Source organism: Myotis daubentonii, chromosome 4 (genome assembly GCF_963259705.1).
Source record: "Myotis daubentonii chromosome 4, mMyoDau2.1, whole genome shotgun sequence".
Classification (NCBI taxonomy): Eukaryota; Metazoa; Chordata; class Mammalia; order Chiroptera; family Vespertilionidae; genus Myotis; species Myotis daubentonii.
In genome coordinates this window covers 72386221-72406931 of record NC_081843.1, presented here as the reverse complement: position 1 = coordinate 72406931, position 20711 = coordinate 72386221, and the positions used below count along the sequence as shown (strand labels likewise).

General features: G+C 41.2%; 1 protein-coding gene across 3 annotated transcripts; it reads left to right on the top strand.

Annotated features, from left to right (window-relative positions):
* The first annotated feature begins 1899 nt into the window (after nt 1–1899).
* ZCCHC9 (zinc finger CCHC-type containing 9) lies at nt 1900–19827 on the top strand. 3 transcript variants are annotated; one of them, XM_059694191.1, is made up of 6 exons: nt 1900–1994; nt 3534–3940; nt 15020–15170; nt 15404–15496; nt 17716–17784; nt 19426–19827. In XM_059694191.1, exons 2-6 carry the CDS (start codon nt 3560–3562, stop codon nt 19542–19544), a joined length of 813 nt encoding a protein of 270 aa, XP_059550174.1. In that variant the 5' UTR covers nt 1900–1994; nt 3534–3559; the 3' UTR covers nt 19545–19827. The 3 variants fall into 3 exon arrangements, with proteins under 3 accessions (XP_059550174.1, XP_059550170.1, XP_059550173.1); XM_059694187.1 differs by having other exon boundaries at nt 1922–1999; XM_059694190.1 differs by having other exon boundaries at nt 1976–2112.
* The last annotated feature ends 884 nt before the right edge of the window (nt 19828–20711 follow it).

Genomic DNA, 20711 nt, shown 5'->3' with positions numbered 1-20711 from the left:
CATGAAATATCACTAGATTAAAGCTTAGAACCTGAAGCCAGCTGATGGAGAACATTATGGTGTGAATGGCACTAGCCTACATCTTTTATAAAGCTCCCTCTCTTCCAGAGCTGCAGAATTTGTCTTTTAAAAATTTCCTCACCTTAATAAGAGGATATTTGTGATTACCACACCAAATCCCACCACTTCGACGGTATTGACTTTATTCTTTCCTCTTAAAGAAAATCAGTTACTTTCTAGTTTGCTTTAACAAACATTGGAAAGTACCTATTTCTCTTTTAGTTATCAAAAATGAATGGAACACCAACTATATACCAGGCAATGGGGATCCAATAAACAACCTATTAGACAATTCTCTATATAATTACACATTTGAATGTGTATGAACTACCGCGAGTGTGCAAGAGGGGACTGGCCTAGTTTGGGAGAGGGGCACTGAAGGATTACTTGAGAATGAAAATGTTAAAAGCCTTGAAGGGTGCGTAGAAATTAATTGAAAGAAAAGGAGTACCATACAGAGAACATCATCCATCTATAAAGGCCTGGAGATAGCAAGGTGCACGGGGCATTTGCTAAATTGAGGGAAGGTTCCTTTCCTGGAGCTCAAAGAAAAGGGGGAAAGATTGTGCAAGGTGAGGCTAGTGAAGCAAGCAGGGACTCAAGACCATGTTAGGGAGTTTGAACTTCATCTTAAGAATAATGGGAAACTATGGAAGGGTTTAGAGCAAGAGGGCAACATCTGGTTTACATTTTCACAAGTTCACTTGGCTAAGGCATGGAAATGGATTTGAGGGAGTCAGTAACCCAGGTGAGACACGTTGAAACCTGTGACCAGGGAGGTAGCAGAAGAGACAAAGTGGAGAGATATTTAAGTGAAAAAATGGATCGATCGAGTATGAAGGTGGGGATGGGAGCAGCAGTTCTGGTGAACTGAGTGGATAAGATAATGCCATGTTTGCCCAGCCAGTGTGGCTCAGTGGTTGAGGGCCACCTATGAACGGGAGGTCAGGGTTCAGCTCGTGTCGGGGCACCTGCCTGGGTAACGGGCTGGATCCCCAGCAGGGGGCGTGCAGGAGGCAGCCATCCATTTTTCTCTCATCATTGATGTTTCCCTCTCCTTTCCTCTCTGCAATCAATAAAAAATTTTGAAAAAGAGAATGCCATGTTTCCCACTAGGTACAACGAACTTGAGGTGGTATCCGTTTGAGAGGGATGGTTGCGATAATGAGTCGTTCGGAGACCGAGGCTTTCCTCTTAAAAAGAGAACTTTGGCTGCAACTACTATTTCAGTTGAGTAATGCTTGGACCACGAGGCACCGCCCTCTGTCCAGCACAGCCCCAGGTCTTTTGTAGAGATCTATCACAGTGAGCCACTCCCACTACGCCAGTTCTTTTATTTCACATCTGCTGGGAAAGCCCTTAATGTCCTCCTAAAGTCATTTCACCAGATTGTTTCAGAGTTCAAAGGTCACCTCCTCAAGGCAGCCTTCCTGTGTCCCGCCCACCCACCCTCCGGTCCTCCCGACCCTTTGCCAGCTCCGAGGGAGCACTCAGCTTCGTGCCCCAGGCCTCCCGCGCAGCGCCCTGCAAATTCTAGGCGCTCCACACACTTTTTTAAAAAAACAACGTATTTTTATTGATTTCAGAGAGAGATAAAAGCATCAATGATGAGAGAATCACGGATCGGCTGCCTTCTGCACGCCCCACATTGGGGGTCGAGCTCGCAATCTGGGCACGGTGCCCTGATCGGAATGGAACCAGTCATCTTCGAGTTCCTGGGTCAGAGCTCAACCGTTGCGCCACACCGGCTGGGCCGCACACTTTCCTTGAACCCATTTTCCCGTGAGCCAGTCGGCTGAACTGCGCAACAGCTCCGGCGCAGCCCGGCGGAAGTGACGTGTCTCAAAGAGGCGGTGCTTCCGGTCCCGAGGGCCGCCGCAGGGGGCGGGCTTCTCTGGCACGCTAACTCGGCTGCTCTGGAGGATTCGCGCGTGGTAAGGTGTGGTGGGCGGAACGAGAGGGGACCCCGGGACCCTCCCCCGCCGCCAAAGCGGCCGAGTGCCCCCCGCGGTTCCCGGGACGTGGCGGGAGCGCGGAGGCACTGGCTGAGAGGTACCCAGGAGCCCCCGCGCCAGGTGGGGCGGGGGTGGGGTCGGGGAAGTGCCGGGCTGCCAGCCCGGGACGCGGGCGCGGGGACGGCCTCAGCTGCGGTCGGCCCCGCGCGGCCCTGCCCTGCGGTGGACCCGGACGACCGGGGCCCGATACACACAGTTTCCCCTCCCCACGCGCTCGGGGAACTCATTCAGGCGCGTGCGGTTAAGGGGCGCCCGCACCTCGCACCCCGCACCCATGTATTGGTCCCGCCCCTCAGGTTGTGTTGAAGGGATGTTTCCAACTTGGGAGCTGAAGTTTTTAAGGTCTGTAGTTGCCCGGGAGCTCCTGTGAGACCGGTGCGGCGGAATTGAGGACGGTTTGATAGGCTCGGCATCGTCACGTGACCGTGAACACTAATCTGTCTCTGATCAATCTGCCGAAAGGAGTTGTGATGGCAAACCACGCCAAAACACGGGATTTCTGTATACAGTTTTGCCAACGCAAATTGTTGGCGTTGAAATGGCTTAACAGGATTGGAAGAAAGTAGCCCTGGGACTTAGCGATAGGAAAATAAACGACTAGGGAAGCTGCAAAGTTTGGGAAGAGTAACTTCATTCATTGTATTATTTGGTGATTGAAATTTTGCGAAATAATTTGGTTTCTTAATATTTTCCAATTTTAAAAAATATTTTCCAGTTTTAAGCAAATATTTATATTATAGTAGGCATGCTTTTGTTTAAAAATATATATGAGTGAATATATATATGTATATATATATATTTTTTTTTACTGATTTCAGAGAGGAAGGGAGAGGGGAAGAGATGAAACATCAATGATAAGAGAGAAGCATTGATTGGCTGTCTCCTGCTCGCCCTCTACTGGGGGTCCAGCCTGCAACCCCACCACTAACTGGGAATCCAATTGTGACCTCCTGATTCATATGGGTTGATGCTCAACCACTTAGACACACAGGCTAGGCTTGTTTTTTGTTTCTTTTTTTTAACTGGTATAGTAGCTTCTCTGATAAGGGCTGGATTTACATTATAGGCATATCTATGCAGCACATTATAGAATTAAATATATAGATCTATAAATGAAGTAAAAACCCATGTTTTAATGATTAAAACTTTAACATAGCTTATGTGATATATAGCATGTATCTTTTAAAAAAATATTTTTATTGATTTCAGGGCGGAAGTGAGGGAGAGAGAGAAACATCAATGATGAGAGAGAATCATTGATCGGCTACCTCCTACTTGCCCCTCACTGGGGATCAAGTCCGCAACCCGGCATGTGCCCTTGACTGGAATCAAACCCAGGACCCTTCAGTCCGCAGGCCAGCACTCTCCACTGAGCCAAACCAGCGAGGGCTATAGCATGTATCTTAAGTTTAGTTTATTTCTTTTAAATGATGACTAACTGCCATGCTTGTCTTAAAGATTGATACCGTACCTCTGATGAAACCATGACCAGGTGGGCACGAGTCACTACCACACACAACAAAAGACCCTTGCCTGCAACATCATGGGAGGATATGAAGAAGGGGTCCTGTGAGGAAACAAGCCAAAGCCTACCAAAGAGTAAACAACTTGAAGCCAATAGGCTGTGCCTTAAAAATGGTGCACACCAAGCAAAACACAAAAAGAACAAAAAGAAAAAGGAGTACTTAAATGAAGATGTGAATGGATTCATGGACTACCTAAGACAAAACTCACAGATGGTTCACAATGGGGAAATAATAACAGACAGTCGGGAAGTACGGGAAGAAATTGCAGTTGCTTTAAAGAAAGATAGTCGCAGAGAAGGAAGACGGTTAAAGAGACAAGCAGCAAAGAAAAATGCAATGGTAAGATTATCACTTCTACCAAAATACTACTTTAGATGGCTAGAAACTATTAATCATATACTCACACATATTTAGCAGTCTGATTACTATTATGTACTAAATTAAAAAGCATCTTTTTAAGGGCTAGTAATAACTATTTGCTAGAGACTTAATATATTCATTAATTATCACAACAACACTATAAACATGGTGTTCCCATCTTACGGGTAGAAAAACACATGTAGACAGGTTAAGTATCTTGCTGAAAACCACATTTGATTACTTAGAGTGCTAGCTGGCACTATGTAATTATATGTGCTTTGTTAATAAATGTGAACCTAAAGGGGCTGCTAACTCTGCAGGCCAGCCAAAAAAACATTTTTTTTAATATATATATTTTTTTTATTGATTTCAGAGAGGAAGAGAGAGAGAGATAGAAATATTAATGATGAGAGAGAATCATTGATCGGCTGCCTCCTGGATACCCCCTACTGGGGATCAAGCCCGCAACCCAGGCATGAGCCCTTGACCGGAATCGAACCTGGGACCCTTCAGTCTGCAGGCCGATGCTCTACCCAGTGAGCCAAACCAGTGAGGGCCAAAAAAACAATTTTTTTTCAAACCCAGAATCTGACTTCAAAACTGTGTTCCCACATCTACCTTCAAATAGCCCTTTTACAAACAGCCATTTTAAAAAAAGATCAAAATTAAGCAGGAAGGTTAAGTACAACAGGTTAAATATGTGTGGTTCCCATTACTTAGAAAGAATGTTCTTTTGTTTTTGTCCATGAAAAACTGAGACAAGAAGGAGATCTAATAAGAATCACCGTAGGTAGTAACTGAGCAGCGGAGTTAAAACTCCTTGAGACCTTCCCTAGTCATTGTTCCCTCCCTCTCCATTTTACACTCAGAGCAATGCTGGGGACTGCACGTTTAGTTTTGTGGTGCCCAGCTGTAGATTCTATTTTATTTACTAGGGGCCCAGTGCATGAATCGTGCACCTTGAACTGTGGGCCGCAAGGCTGTGGTGGGCACGGGGACGGGTCTCAGCCCAACCTCTGCACCCCAGCCTGGCCCCTCCTGCTGCGGCCCAGTCCCCCAGCCCCCCACCCCCACCCCCCCGCACCGCTCCCATGCTCTGACAGGGCCGGCCCTGTTCGCACCCTCTGATTGGGGCCAGTGCCAGCAGTGGGTGTGAGCTGCGGCTGCTTCCCAGGTTGCTTCCTAGTCGCTGCTCAGGAGCAGGAGGAGGTGGAGAAGCCCTGAGGGGTGATCAGGGCCGGCAGCCGCTTGCACCCGCTGATGGCACCGAGCTATCATTGCTGGCACCAGACACCGGCAGCGGGTGTGAGTGCTGGGCAAGACCGCAGCACGAGGGAGCCAAGAATTTTCAGTAACCACCAGAGGCTCGCCCTGATAACAGTGACCAGTGCCTTGCCTTGGTCTGGTGCCCCTGCTCACCTGCTCCACTATCCCGCTGTGGCTGACGCCCACCATGTTCCATGCTCTGCCGCCTGCTGCTGATGCCCCCCATGTTCCCCACGCACCCCCTGGTGGTCAGTGCACGTCATAGCAACCGGTTGTTCCACCGTTCGTCTATTTGCATATTAGCCTTTTATTATATAGGATAGGATTTTTCTCACTGGAAGATATGTTTATTGATTTGAGGGAGAGAAATATCAACGTGAGAGAGAACCATTGCCTCTTGTACACTCCCCAACTAGGGATCGAACCTGCAACCTAGGTATGTGCCCTGACCGTGAATTGAACCTGCAACTTTTTGGTGTTTGGGATGATGCTCCAACTAACAGCCACCTGGCTAGGGCCTTCCCTAGATCCCCACAGAAAATGAAATGCATAGTATAATTCCTTCCCTTCTCCCCTTTTTAAGTGAATTTCTAAGTCTTCTAGTAGGATATTTCATAAGAATCAGGATTTATTATCATTTTATGCTTTTTTTAAATTAGTAAATGTACAGCACTGTTAATACCAATGTGGGTTTGAAATGTTATAGCTACCATACATGTAGCTTCTGACATTTGCAGGATCTGTTCTGTTTAGTGCCATTTAAAGATAATTATTTAGCCCTGGCCAGTGTGGCTCAGTTGGTTGGGGGCCGTCCCATGCACTGAAAAGTTGCTGGTTGGCACAAACCCAGGTTGCAGGTTTAGTCCATAGGGTGTGAGCAGGAGTCAACTGATCGATGTTTCTCTCTCCCTGTCCCTTTATCGCTCTAAAAAAATCAATAAAAACATATTTTTTAAAAGATAATTTTTTAGAGACATTCCTTATGAATAAATTGGGATATAAAAGATAATTTCTGTTTGAATCAGAATAGTTTTAAGTCAAGATAACTTAAAGGTAATTAAAATGACATAAACAGTGTGGTGAATTGCATACTATTTGAAAAAGCTTAATGTGACTTTTTTAAAAAAAATACTTTTATTGACTTCAGAGAGGAAGGGAGAGGAAGAGAGAGATAGAGACATCAATGATGAGAGAGAATCATTGATTGGCTGCCTCCTGAGTGTGCCCCACTGAGGGCTGAGCCTGCAATCTGGGCATGTGCCCTGACCAGGAATTGAACCCTGACCTCCTGGTTCATAGGTCAACACTCAACCATTGAGCCACGCTGGCTGGGCTATGATGACCTTTTAAGAGAAGTTTTATGTTTGTAGTTAAGGGGGAAAGATTTTTTTTTTTAAGGAATGATTTATGTTAAAACATATACTTTATTTTATTTATTTATTTATTTATTTATTTATTTATTTTTTATTTTATTTTTTTTTTATTGCTTAAAGTATTACAAAGGGTATTACATATGTATCCATTTTATCCCCCCGCCCTAGACAGTCCCCTAGCCTCCCCTATCACCCAGTGTCTTATGTCCATTGGTTATGCTTATATGCATGCATACAAGTCCTTTAGTTGATCTCTTACCCCCCTACCTCCTGCCCCCCAACCCTCCCCGGCCTTCCCGCTGCAGCTCGACAATCTGTTTGAGGCAGCTCTGCCTCCGTATCTATTATTGTTCAAAAGTTTATAATGGTCTCTATTGTCCACGAATGAGTGAGATCATGTGGTATTTTTCCTTTATTGACTGGCTTATTTCACTTAGCATAATGCTCTCCAGTCCCATCCATGACGTTGCAAATGGTAAGAGTTCCTTCCTTTTTACAGCAGCATAGTATTCCATCGTGTAGATGTACCACAGTTTCCTAATCCATTCATCTACTGATGGGCACTTAGGCTGTTTCCAGATCTTAGCTATGGTGAATTGTGCTGCTATGAACATAGGGGTGCATATATCCTTTCTGATTGGTGTTTCTGCTTTCTTGGGATATATTCCTAGAAGTGGGATCACAGGGTCAAATGGGAGTTCCATTTTCAGTTTTTTAAGGAAACTCCATACTGTCTTCCATAGTGGCTGCACCAGTCTGCATTCCCACCAGCAGTGCACAAGTGTTCCTTTTTCTCCACATCCTCTCCAGCACTTGTCGTTTGTTGATTTGTTGATGATAGCCAGTCTGACAGGTGTGAGATGGTACCTCATTGCTGTTTTGATTTGCATCTCTCGGATGATTAGTGACTTTGAGCATGTTTTCATATGTCTCTTGGCTTTCTGGATGTCCTCTTTTGAAAGGTGTCTATTTAGGTCCTTTGCCCATTTTTTGATTGGATTGTTTATCTTTCTTTTGTTAAGTTGTATGAGTTCCCTATAAATTTTGGAGATTAGGCCCTTATCAGATATGTCATTGGCAAATATGTTTTCCCACACAGTGGGTTTTCTCGTTGTTTTGTTGATGGTTTCTTTTGCTGTGCAGAAGCTTTTTATTTTGATGTAGTCCCATTTGTTCATTTTTTCTTTAGTTTCAAGTGCCCTAGGAGCTGTATCAGTGAAGAAATTGCTTCGGCATATGTCTGAGATTTTATTGCCTTTGGATTCTTCTAGAATTTTTATGGTATCCTGTCGTACATTTAAGTCCTTTATCCATTTTGAGTTTATTTTTGTGTATGGTGTAAGTTGGTGGTCTAGTTTCATTTTCTTGCATATATCTGTCCAATTTTCCCAGCACCATTTATTGAAGAGACTATCTTGGCTCCATTGTATGTTCTTGCCTCCTTTGTCAAATATTAATTGAGCATATTGGTTCGGGCCGATTTCTGGGCTCTCTATTCTATTCCATTGATCTATATGCCTATTCTTGTGCCAGTACCAGGCAGTTTTGAGAACAGTGGCTTTGTAATACAACTTGATATCTGGTATTGAGATCCCACCTACTTTGTTCTTTTTCAGGATTGCTGCAGCTATTCGGGGTCTTTTTTTATTCCAGATGAATTTTTGGAAAGTTCGTTCTAGATCTCTGAAGTATGCTGTTGGTACTTTAATGGGAAGTGCGTTGAATTTATAGATTGTTTTGGGTAGTATGGACATTTTGATGATGTTGATTCTACCAATCCATGAACACGGTATGTTCTTCCATCTGTGTATGTCTTCCTCTATGTCTTTTTTCAACGTCCTGTAGTTTTCTGAGTAGAGGTCTTTTACCTCTTTAGTTAAGTTTATTCCTAGGTAGCTTAGTTTTTTCGGTGCAATGGTAAACGGGATTGTTTTTATAATCTCTCTTTCTGAAAGTTCACTATTGGTGTATAGAAATGCCTCAGATTTCTTGGGGTTAATTTTGTATCCTGCTACACTGCCAAATTCATGTATTAAGTCTAGTAGCTTTTTGATGGAATCTCTAGGGTTTTGTATGTATAATATCATGTCGTCTGCAAATAAGGACAGTTTTACTTCCTCTTTTCCAATTTGGATGCCTTTTATTTCTTCTTCTTGCCGAATTGCAATGGCTAACACTTCCAGTACTATGTTGAACAGGAGTGGTGAGAGGGGGCATCCCTGTCTTGTTCCTGTTCTTAGGGGAAATGGTGTTAGTTTTTGTCCGTTGAGTATGATGTTGGCTGTGGGCCTGTCATATATGGCTTTTATTATGTTGAGGTATGATCCTTCTACTCCCACCTTGCTGAGAGTTTTTATCAAAAATGGGTGTTGAATTTTGTCAAATGCTTTTTCTGCATCAATTGATATGACCATGTGGTTTTTTTCTTTCAATTTGTTTATGTGATGTATCACGTTTATTGATTTGCGGATATTGTACCATCCTTGCATCCCTGGGATAAATCCTACTTGGTCATGGTGTATGATCTTTCTGATGTACTGCTGGATCCGATTTGCTAAGATTTTGTTGAGGATTTTGGCATCTATGTTCATGAGGGATATTGGCCTGTAATTCTCTTTCATTGTGTTGTCTTTACCTGGTTTTGGTATTAGGGTGATGCTGGCTTCATAGAATGAGCTTGGAAGTGTTCCTTCCTCTTGAATTTTTTGTAGTAGTCTGAGGAGGATAGGTTTTAGTTCTTCCTTGAATGTTTGGTAAAACTCCCCTGTGAAGCCGTCTGGTCCTGGGCTTTTGTTTGATGGAAGCTTTTTGATGACTGCTTCAATTTCTTCCATAGTTATTGGCCTGTTGAGATTTTTAGATTCTTCCTGATTGAGTTTTGGAATGCTGTATTTTTCTAGGAATTTGTCCATTTCCTCCAGATTGTCTAGTTTGTTGGAGTAAAGCTGTCCATAGTATTTTTTAACAATCATTTGTATTTCTGTGGGGTCTGTTGTTATTTCGCCTCTATCGTTTCTGATTTTATTTATTTGGGTCCTCTCTCTCTGCTTCTTGGTGAGTCTGGCTAGAGGTTTATCAATCTTGTTTATCCTTTCAAAGAACCAGCTCTTGGTTTCATTGATTTTCTGTATTGTTTTTTTGGTCTCTATGTCGTTTATTTCTGCTCTAATCTTTATTATCTCCTTCCTTCTGCTCACTCTGGGGTTTTCTTGTTGCTCTCTTTCTAATTCTTTGAGTTGTAGAGTTAGATGATTTACTACCATTTTTTCTTGTTTTTTGAGATAGGCCTGTAGAGCTATAAACTTCCCTCTCAGGACTGCTTTCAATGTGTCCCATAGGTTTTGGATTGTTGTGTTTTCATTGTCATTAGTTTCCAGGATGTTTTTAATTTCTTCTTTGATCTCATTGGTAACCCAATCAATATTTAGTAGCATGCTATTCAGCTTCCAGGTGTTTGAGTATTTTGGGTTGTTTTTATTGTAGTTTATTTCTAATATTATGCCATCGTGGTCTGCGAAGACGCTTTTTATGATTTCAATCTTCTTGAATTTGGGGATACTTTTCTTGTGACCCAATATGTGGTCTATTTTTGAATATGTCCCATGAGCACCTGAGAAGAACGTATATTCTCTGGCTTTGGGGTGAAGTGTTCTGAAGATGTCTATTAAGTCCATCTGATCTAGTGAGTCATTTAGGATTGCTGTATCTTTGCTGATTGTTTGTCTATAGGACTTATCCAGTGCTGTCAATGGTGTATTAAAGTCCCCTACTATGATTGTATTGTTGTCGATCTCTCCTTTGATATTTTCCAGGAGTTTTTTTATGAATTTGGGTGCTCCTACATTGGGTGCATATATGTTTACCAGGGTTATATCTTCTTGTTGTATTGATCCCTTTAGTATTATGAAGTGGCCTTCCTTATCTCTTGTTAAGGCCTTCACTTTGAGGTCTATTTTGTCCGATATAAGTATTGCTACCCCAGCTTTCTTTTCCTTTCCATTTGCCTGAAAGATATTTTTCCATCCTTTCACTTTCAGTCTGTGTGAGTCCCTTCTAATGAGGTGGGTTTCTTGTAGACAGCAGATGTATGGGTCATGTTTTTTTATCCATTCAGCCACTCGATGTCTTTTGGTTGGAGCATTTAGTCCGTTTACGTTTAAAGTTATTATTGAAAGGTACTTGTTTGTAGCCATTTCTTTTTGTGTGTGTGTGTGGCTGTTTTCTTTCTGAGCTTTTTATTTCTTCTTTTTATACCAGTCCCTTTAGCATTCCTTGCATTGCTGGCTTGGTGGTGACAAACTCCCTTAGTCTTTTTTTGTCTGTGAAGCTTCTTATTTCCCCTTCAAGTTTGAATGATAGCCTTGCTGGATAGAGTATTCTTGGATTCAGTCCTTTGCTTTGCATCACTTTGTAAATTTCAGTCCATACTTTTCTGGCCTGATGTGTTTCTGTTGAGAAGTCATTTGACAATCTAATGGGAGATCCCTTGTATGTAACTTTCCGTCTCTCTCTTGCAGCCTGTAAGATTCTCTCTTTGTCCTGAACATTTGCCATGGTGATTATGATGTGTCTTGGTGTGGGTCTTTTCGGGTTCACCTTGTTTGGGACTCTCTGGGCTTGTGTGACTTTTTTCTTCCCCACCTCAGGAAAGTTTTCTGATATTATTTCTTCGAGTAGGTTTTCTAATCCTTGTTCATCTTTCTGTTGTTGTGGTACTCCTATTATTCGTATGTTGTTTCGTTTCATGTTGTCCCAAAGCTCCCTTAGGCTCTCCTCCTGTCTTTTAATTTTTTTCTCCAATTGCAGTACATTTTGGGTGTGTTTTGCTTCCTTGTCTTCTAATTCACTTATTCGGTCCTCCGCTTCTCCTAGTCTACTGTTGATACTTTCAATGGAGTTTTTCATTGCAGCTATATCACTCTTCATTTCTTCTTGGGTCTTACTTAGGTTGTTGATTTTTTCATCTGTTTCTTCTAGCTTCTTCCATATGTTATCGATTTTTTCATCTGTTTCTTCTAGCTTCTTCCATATGTTATCGATTTTTTCATCTGTTTCTTCTTGCTTCTTACAAAGGTTGTCGATTTTTTCCTCCATCCGGTTTATGCACTCTAGGATCCTTATTCTGAATTCTTTATCTGTCATGTTGCATGCCTCTGTATTACTTAGCTGCTTTTCTGGAGAGTCCTCCTTCTCTTTCCTTTGGGGGTTTCTTTGTCTACCCATGTTTGATCTCACTGACATATCTAGACGTTGAGTTGTTCAGTGGTTGCTCCCTTGGTGGCAGTGACTCCTTGGTCTGTGGTTGCTCTTCGGGCGGTTGCGGTAGCAGCTGCTCTTCAGTTGGCAGCAGCTCCTCTGGTGGGTGCTGTTCACAGCTGTGGTGGCTCTTCCGGCTGGTGGGGCGAGGTTTCACGTACAGCTGCTGTTCCTCAGCAGAGGATGAGGTGCTCAGGAGGTTGCTGTTGCTTGGATCTGCTGCGTTGATTTAAAGGCACAAAATACAACACAACAAGGCACCACGTACCAGGCACTATACACAAATATATTCACGATATTAATAACCCCAATTAAAGGTGACCACCTGAATTAAGAGAATTAGGGGATAAGGAAGAAGGAAGAGAAAAAGATCAAAGAGAAAAAGGAAAAGAAAAGTAGGGACCAAAAAAAGGGAGTGCAAAAATGAAATTGGGAAAAAGGAAGGGGGAAAATAAAAGCGAGAAAAGAAAAAAAAAAAAAAAAAGAGCGAAAAGAGAGAATGAAGTGGAAGAGGGAAGAGATTTTTTATATGAGGAGAATACTCCTATAGAACAGCCATTAATCCCAACAAATTCCAGCAACAGCTCCCTGGATATGAATGCAAACTAGAAACAACCAATAATATAACGATGAAAATAGAATGGTGAACACTAATCCCAAAATAAAATAAAGAAAAAATAAAATGGCACTTTAAAAAATGGTAAAATGGTAGCAGTAATAATACTGGTTAAAAATAAGAAGGTAGTAATTAAAAGGGTAAAATCAGGTGATGGAAAAAGAAGAAAAGAAAGAAAAAAAAAAGAACAGAAAAAAAAAGAATGAAAAAAAAAATTGGTTTCTTAGTTAAAAAGTGAAAAAAGAAAAAAAATTGCAGTAGTGAAGGTCCTTCGTTTCTTCTATTCTTCAGTGTGGCTCGCCTTAGACCTTCCAGGTATTCAGGAGAGTGTTGAGTTTCCCTGCGATATACTGTTCCTCTGTGTTGTAAACCACAGTCCTTATTTTAAAGCATGCCGCATTTATTTCCCAGACTGCCTTATTTTGTGTTTAGCAAAGAGTCAGTTTGTGGGTCAGCCTCTGGGTGGCAGTGTTCTGGGGTTGGCCTCTGAGGCTATAGGGCCTCTCTGTCCAGTGGAAGTTCACTGCCCAGAGCTGACTGCGTAATAGTTAGTTACCGGCGCTATGTTGTTGCTGGGATTGAAAATCCCCCTATAGGCCAGACCCTGTTAACTCCCAGGGACTGATCAGGTTATCTTAATCCTTGATCTCGTACAGGGTGGAATCTGGGTGTGGCTGTGCTCCTTGCCTGGGGGCTGGGGGGAGGAGACTCCCTCTCAGGAGCGGGTGGCTGCCCCAGTCCGGGGCTCTGGGGTGTCTCAGCACTCAATTCACTACCACCTCTCCCGGCTCCCCCTCTTTCCCCAGTCTCTCCCCAGATTCCACTCCCCAGCACACTCTCCCTCTCTTCAGCACAGGTGAGTGTCTGTATCCGAAATGTCCCATGAACAGGATTCAGTGAAAACAAACAAACAAATGCCGGCCGCGGAAACGGGGAAGGCTTGCTTTCTGTAAGCTTCTTCTCTTACCGGGACTGCATGGTCAGGTCAGCTCTTCAGGCTGCCCCCTTTAGGCTCAGTCCTCCGTGATCACAGAACCCAGCTCTCAATTTCCCTGGCGGCGCCGGGAATCCCGCGGTTCTCCTTTCCCCCGTCAGGGGCTGTGCCTGTCCCAAGGGACGCGGCTGTCTGCCACGCGGTCTCCCTCCGACTCTCTGGGCTCAGAGGTCTGGCAAACTTTCCTGCCCAAATCCCTGGGTTTTTTTTACCTTACCAGGGGAGTTCTGCTCTTCCCGGCTGTAAACCCTCTCACCAGCTGAGCAATTTCGCCAATTCGGTGTGAGTGTTACTAGCTTCAGCTGCTCGTTCCATTTGCTCCGGGACACAAAACATATACTTTAAAGACTATGGCTTGTTGTGACTTACCTTCAACTTTTTTTTTTTTTTGGTAATTAATACCTGATACTTAGCACCAGTTCCTAATTGCTAATAAATTAAGATATTAGACATTTAGTAGTGCGCTTCCCACAACCCCATTTACATTAAATTTAAGGGTCAATCAAGAAACTTGTATTTGAAATTTATATAAAAAACTAATCAGTTAGCTATCAGGTTATTAGAGACCGCCTTACCTTCGCCAAAAATCTAAAACTTACATTGGTAATTCAGAATTTAGCATTAACTTTTCCTCCACTTGTAGAATAAATGCATTTTCTTTTTTTGGACTAGCTTATTCTAAATGTAAAAGTTACTGAAGAATAAAGGGACTCATCCTCCAAATTGCTAGAGTATGTAAAACAAGCAAACCATTGTTCAGTGTTATGTTGGAGGCAAATAATTCATCTTAGAATTATTCCTTTAAAATGAATTGTATATACATTCTAAGAATGAAACATCTATTTTTGAATGTTAATGAATATGTATTATAAAGATATGAAAACCGTAAGGTATACTTTTTTAAAAAATTGATTTCAGAGAGGAAGGGAGAGAGGTAGAAACATCAATAATGAGAGAGAATCATTGATCAGCTGACTCCTGCATAACCCCCACTGGGAATGAGCTGCAATCAGGGCATGTGGCCTGACCGGGAATTGAACCGTGACCTCCTGGTTCATAGGTTAACACTCAACCACTGAGCCACTTTTTCGTATGAAATATATTTTTTATTTGAATCATAATTTAAGTGGAATTATTTAACCCAAATTCATTCAGTTATATGAACTTTAAAGGTGCAAGTATTAATTTTGAGGGATAATTTTTATGGCCATTGTCTACTCCAGAAAACTGTTTTTCTAGACATCCCCATTAATGAAATACATAGTCCACAGTTGCTTAATTCATTTAAGCGATTATCTCCTACAAAGCCACTTAATAACTTTGTGTCTGAGATTGACTGATTGAGGATTTTCTAAAACACCGAGACCATGATGAAAATACCATTTTTTATTGTTTAGCATTGGGTAAAACACTTCTACAGATAAGATTTGAGATTTCAGAAAAAGTGCTAGATATCCTTAAAATGAGAAATATTTTAAAGATACTTTTGAGAATAAGAATTGATAAAACCAGTGCAGTTTTGCAGTGTGGAAACTCACATTTTGTTTTCCCAGGTATGTTTTCATTGTAGAAAACCTGGCCATGGGATTGCAGATTGCCCGGCTGCCCTTGAGAATCAAGATATGGGCACTGGAATATGTTATCGGTGTGGATCTACAGAGCATGAAATAACCAAGTGCAAGGCTAAAGTAGATCCAGCTCTTGGTATGTTTTTTTCTTATCAGTTTTTCATTTGCTTAATTAAAAGTAGGAAAGTGGCCAATAAGTAGCCAACTGGGTTTTTCTGTTTACAGGGTTGAGTATGCCAATTTTTGAAATCTTACGAGATTAAAATTTAAATTATGTAGATACATGTTTTCTTCTCAGAGAATTTTAAAATAATGTGAATTATATGACTTATATAAAACCAATTAAAAGGAACTGTCTGATCCTTACAGGTGAATTTCCTTTTGCAAAATGTTTTGTTTGTGGGGAAATGGGGCACCTGTCCAGATCTTGCCCTGATAATCCCAAAGGAGTCTATGCTGATGGTGAGTACTTTAACCCTTGTATGTCAAAAATTTGAGTCATCATGCAGAGTTATACTTAATTTACATTGTTAATTAGTTCTTGAATATTTTTTTAAAAAATATTTTTATTGATTTCAGAGAGTAAGGGAGAGGGAGAGGGAGAGGGAGAGGGAAATAGAAATATCAGTGATGAAAGAGAATCATTGATCAGCTGCCTCCTGCATGCACCCTACACTGGGGATCGAGCTTGCAACCCAGGCATGTGCCCTGCCCAGGAATTGAGCCATGACCTCCTGGTTCATAGGTCAATGCTCAACCACTGGACCATGCCACCCGGGCTTGAATAAATTTTTGAATAAGTAGCAAAACCTTGAGAATTTCATTATTTTTATTAAGCACTATTCTACCTACTGGACTTTTTAGGTACTATGACTTGATTATTAATCAAATCAGGAATAACTTGGGTGAATATTTCAAACTGCTTACATTAGCATCATTATGAGAATATATCAAATTTCTGCTTTTAAACATAACAGAAGCAAAGTTGTAATACTTCAAACTAATATAAAATTTTAATTATAAGATTTAAAAAATAGTGTGAATTTAATCTCACACTATTTTGTGTTAAGGGCTGCTGTGCATTATTCATTTTTGTAGTAGTTTTTGTTTCTGAATGATTTCCTTAGTTAATTGTCTGGCATGGCATCATGTAATTTTCTTACCTTTAGCTCAGCTAATGTCTTAAGGTCCTCACAATAAAGTCTGTGATGTCTAAAACTTTAAGGAGATTGTCATATGTTAATGTGAGTCAGATATTAATGTGATGGCTGGTACCTTCAGGTTCTAGACACCTCTTGTGTCATGTCCTGAGTTCCATTGGAGAAGTCCAGTGAAAAAGCCTAGTTTTTGGAGTTAAACAAATTGTTTATAGTCCAAAGCACCACTTACTAGTTGTGGGACTTTGGCTATGTTATTTAACTTTTTTCATCTTAGTTTCTTCACCTATAAAATGGAGATGAAAAATACTGTACGTATTTCATTGATTCTAAGATGCATATTTTTTCACATTTTAATATCTCTGAATTCAGAATGTATCTTACCATTGGTAAGTCCCACATAATTGACATGTTTTCTTTTTTCTGAGAAATTTGTAAAAGAATGACACATCTTATAATCAATGGTATCTTAGATTTAATGAATTATGGTATTTACTTTGAAGAGTTAATGAGGATTAAAATATATTATTTCACTATGACTCTCTAAACAGTACGGACACCTGGGCCTGGAAAAATACTCAAAAGTGCCTTTCGGTTTTGAACTTATGAAACAGGTCATATAACATGACTAATGAGCAAAGATGGGTAGTCAACCAAAATGACTAGATATTTAAAAAAAAAGGTACATCAAGAGGAATAAATCACATAGAAGTGGGAGCTCAACCAGGTTTATATTCTGTAGGGTCATTTTCCTGAATAAATCACTTACCATTATGAGCATGATCATGATAATTCTTTACCATTACACAAAAGATTCATTTTAGAAATCATGTGTGTTGTAATTCACAGTCCTGGAATGTTGCTTAAAATAGGTAAATGGTCATTTTAATTAGGGTTAGGATCCCTGGCAGATAGAATGCCCGGAAACATGGCTCTGTGGGACATTTTTAAGAAAGATGGCCCTCAAAGTCAGAATTCAGGTGAGATCTTTGGGCTTCCATTTAGAAGGGGTAAAATTAGCAATCCTCTATTTTAATTTTTATTCCTTTCGTAACTGCTCACCCCCATCTGATCTATGTAATAGAGAGTGGTTTCTAACCTTTGAGGGGGGTGGTTATTGATCATTAGGTAATGTGATAAAAACTGTGGACGTCCTCAACAAATGCATCAGCACACAAATTTTGCTCACAAGTTTAAGAGTTCACAAACTCTTGCCTATTTAACCATGGTCCTGGCTTTTATGCACTGGCTCTTGGACACTCCAGGGGACAAGTGCCTTCCATCATCTCTTCTCTTCTCTTACCCACTCCTCCCCTGAAGGCCAAGTGGAATAAATGGGTAGGTGTAGTTAGTGCTCTGTGATGTAAGAGGAATGGAGAATGAACTTATCAATAGGATTGGTGGTACCCACCTATGTTCCTGGCTGACAAGTTGTGAGGACCAAATAAGATATGAAAGTTCTTTGAGACATTAAAAGCCCTAAGTAAGTGTGAGAGATTTTCAATGACTTTGTTCTTTTACTAGGTGGCTGCTGCAGACTTTGTGGCTCTGTGGGACATTTTAAGAAGGATTGCCCTCAAAGTCAGAATTCAGGTGAGATCTCTGGGCTTCCATTAAGAAGGGGGAAGATTAGAAAGCCTTCATGTTTTTGCTGCATTTTGTTATTAATAACTCACTGGGGTATTACTGATTTTAAGGCAACCTAGTTTCCTGCTGCAGTGACGACTCAATCATTTCTCTGTCAGCTGTAGACACAGTACCAATTGTGCATTAGCTGCTGTTCTCAGGTGGGGAAAAAAGGGACCAATAAGCCCTGAGGACACCTGATCTTACAAACATCTTATTTATAAACATTCATATTTGCTAACTAATTTAATAATAGAGCCAGTTCTGTTACTTAAAGAAAAGTATAGATTCAATAAGAAAATAATATGAAAATAGCTTTCAATTCTATATAATAAAAGGCTAATATGCTAAGTGTCCAGTTGTCTGGTCAACCAATCAAAGCATAATATGCTAATGATATGCTAAGGCCGTTCAACCGCTTGCTATGACGTGCACTGACCACCAGGGGGAAGACGCTCCAACTGGTAGGTTAGCTTGCTGCTGGGGTCCGGCTGATCAGGACTGAGATGGGCCAGACACGCCCTGGAGCCCTCCTGCATCCCTCCCCGGCCCCTATCGTGCACCGGTGGGGTCCCTCGGCCTGGCCTGCACCCTCTTGCAATCTGGGACCCCTCAGGGGATGTCAGAGAGCTGGTTTTGGCTTGATCCCGCAGCCCGAGGGACCCCACTGGTACACAAATTTGTTCACTGGGCCTCTAGTAATATTATAATTGAGTATCCTCATATGTGCTTTGCTTTTTGTGTACCTGAAGGATTCAGAGTTGGTCGCAAAAACTACTGAATATATTAAAATTGTGTTGTCCACACAGTATCTGCCCAGTTATATTTTCTTCCTAATGAAATACTACCTATCCCTGGTCACCAAAAACTTCATAAAGGTTCACTATACCTATGATAGATTTGGGGGGGAAGTGAAGACCATATTACCTAATTTACCTAGATTAGAATGATGATAATTCTGTGTGAAAGAAAGAAAGACTGTAGGATACCTAGTAGTGCTTCTTATGGGAAAAAAAAACACACAGTTCTTTTTATGTTAAACAGTGATGATACAAATAAGTCTTCCCGTTTTTACTTCCTACCCCTAACATTTAAATTTGATAACTAAGAGTTCTTGTTTATAATGTTGTCTAGAAGATAGTGTTTACTACATTGTAGGCAGTAAGACTGAAATGATGAAGTGGAATTTGAATTCTCCTTCCTGGGAGGATTGCCACTTCCCAAATGACAAGACTGACAAGCAGATGTTGTATAATTTCACAGGTGGAATCTTGTGCATTTAAAAGTGATGCTTCATAAGTCTTGCTGTTTACAGACACTTGGAATTCATTGACTCTGTAATGATGAACTCTGGGAAAGAATGAAAGTGCTTTCTCATCAATTTGTGCATTGCAAAGCAGTTGCTGCATTTCCCTAATTGGGATGAGAAATTGCCTGTGGTACTCGGAAATCAAGGGTTATAATCAATTAAAAAATTACTCACGTTTCTTCCGTGATGGAGTATTCCCTCCTTGTGATTATTCATGTCAAAACTGGTTCCTTTGCTAAGCCCAAACCAATCTATGACTACAGTTTTTCTTACATTCTGACTTTTCCGTTCCTTTACAGATCGAATGGTTACAGTTGGTCGCTGGGCAAAGGGGATGAGTGCAGACTATGAAGAAATTTTGGATGTGCCTAAACCACAGAAACCCAAAACAAAGATACCTAAAGTTGTTAATTTTTGATAATGACTAGGACTATGATAAGTTACCATCTCATTGTTACATTCTGAACTGGGCCTTCACAAGTTGAAGCTGGGCTCCCTTGGAGAGGCCTGAATTGTAGATGTCGGTGTGATCTGGGAGGTCAAATAGTTAACTGAGTTCTGTCCAAGGAGCACTTCTGCCTGGAGAAAATCACTGAAGAAAAGCATAAGATGTTTAAATTGGATTCTCTAAAATAACTTTTTTAGCAGAACTTACGTGTAACTAAGTGGTTATAGACCTAATTGTAACAATCATCTTTTTTTTTTAAATGTATTTTTATTGATTTCAGAGAGGGAGAGGGAGAGAGAGATAGAAACATCAGTGATGAGAGAGAATCATTGATTGGCTGCCTCCTGCACACCCCCCACTGGAGATCGGTCCCGCAACCCAGGCATGTGCCCTTGACTGGAATCGAACCTGGGACACCTCAGTCCTCAGGCCGACGCTCTATCCACTGAGCCAAACTAGCTAGGGCCTATCATTTTTTTTCTTAAAAACAAAGTTATGCAGCCCTGTCTGGGTGGCTCAGTTGGTTGGAACATTGACCCATTCATCAAAAAGGTTGTGGGTTCGATTTCCAACCAGTGTGGGTAGGGGAGGAAGCAACTGATTGATGTGTCTCTCAAGCATCGATGTTTCTCTTGCTCACTCACTGTCTCTCTCAAAAATCAGTGGAAGTGTATCCTTAGGTGAGGATTTAAAAAATCAAATAAAAGTATGTATTCATCTGATACCCCTAAGCTAATTAATTGCTTTGCATTTGGAAATGAATTTTTAGTTCTATTGTTTTCTAGCTCAAAGTATCAATTATTTATAAGTTGTCAACAAAATCATTTGTATTTTTATTTTATATATTTTTTACTGATTTTAGAGAGGAAGGGAGAGGGAAGGATAGAAACATCAATGATGAGAGAGAATCATTGACTGGCTGCCTCCTGCCTGCCCCCCACTGGGAACTGAGCCTACAACCTGGGCATGTGCCCTGACCGGGAATCAAACCTCCTGGTTGATAGGATAGGTCAATGCTCAACCACTGAGCCACGCTGGCCGGGCTGCATTTTTAAAATAATTAATAAAAATGTATTTGGTATTTTTCTGAATACCTAATTCTGGATTTAATTAGTCATTGTCCCTTAATGCCCATTA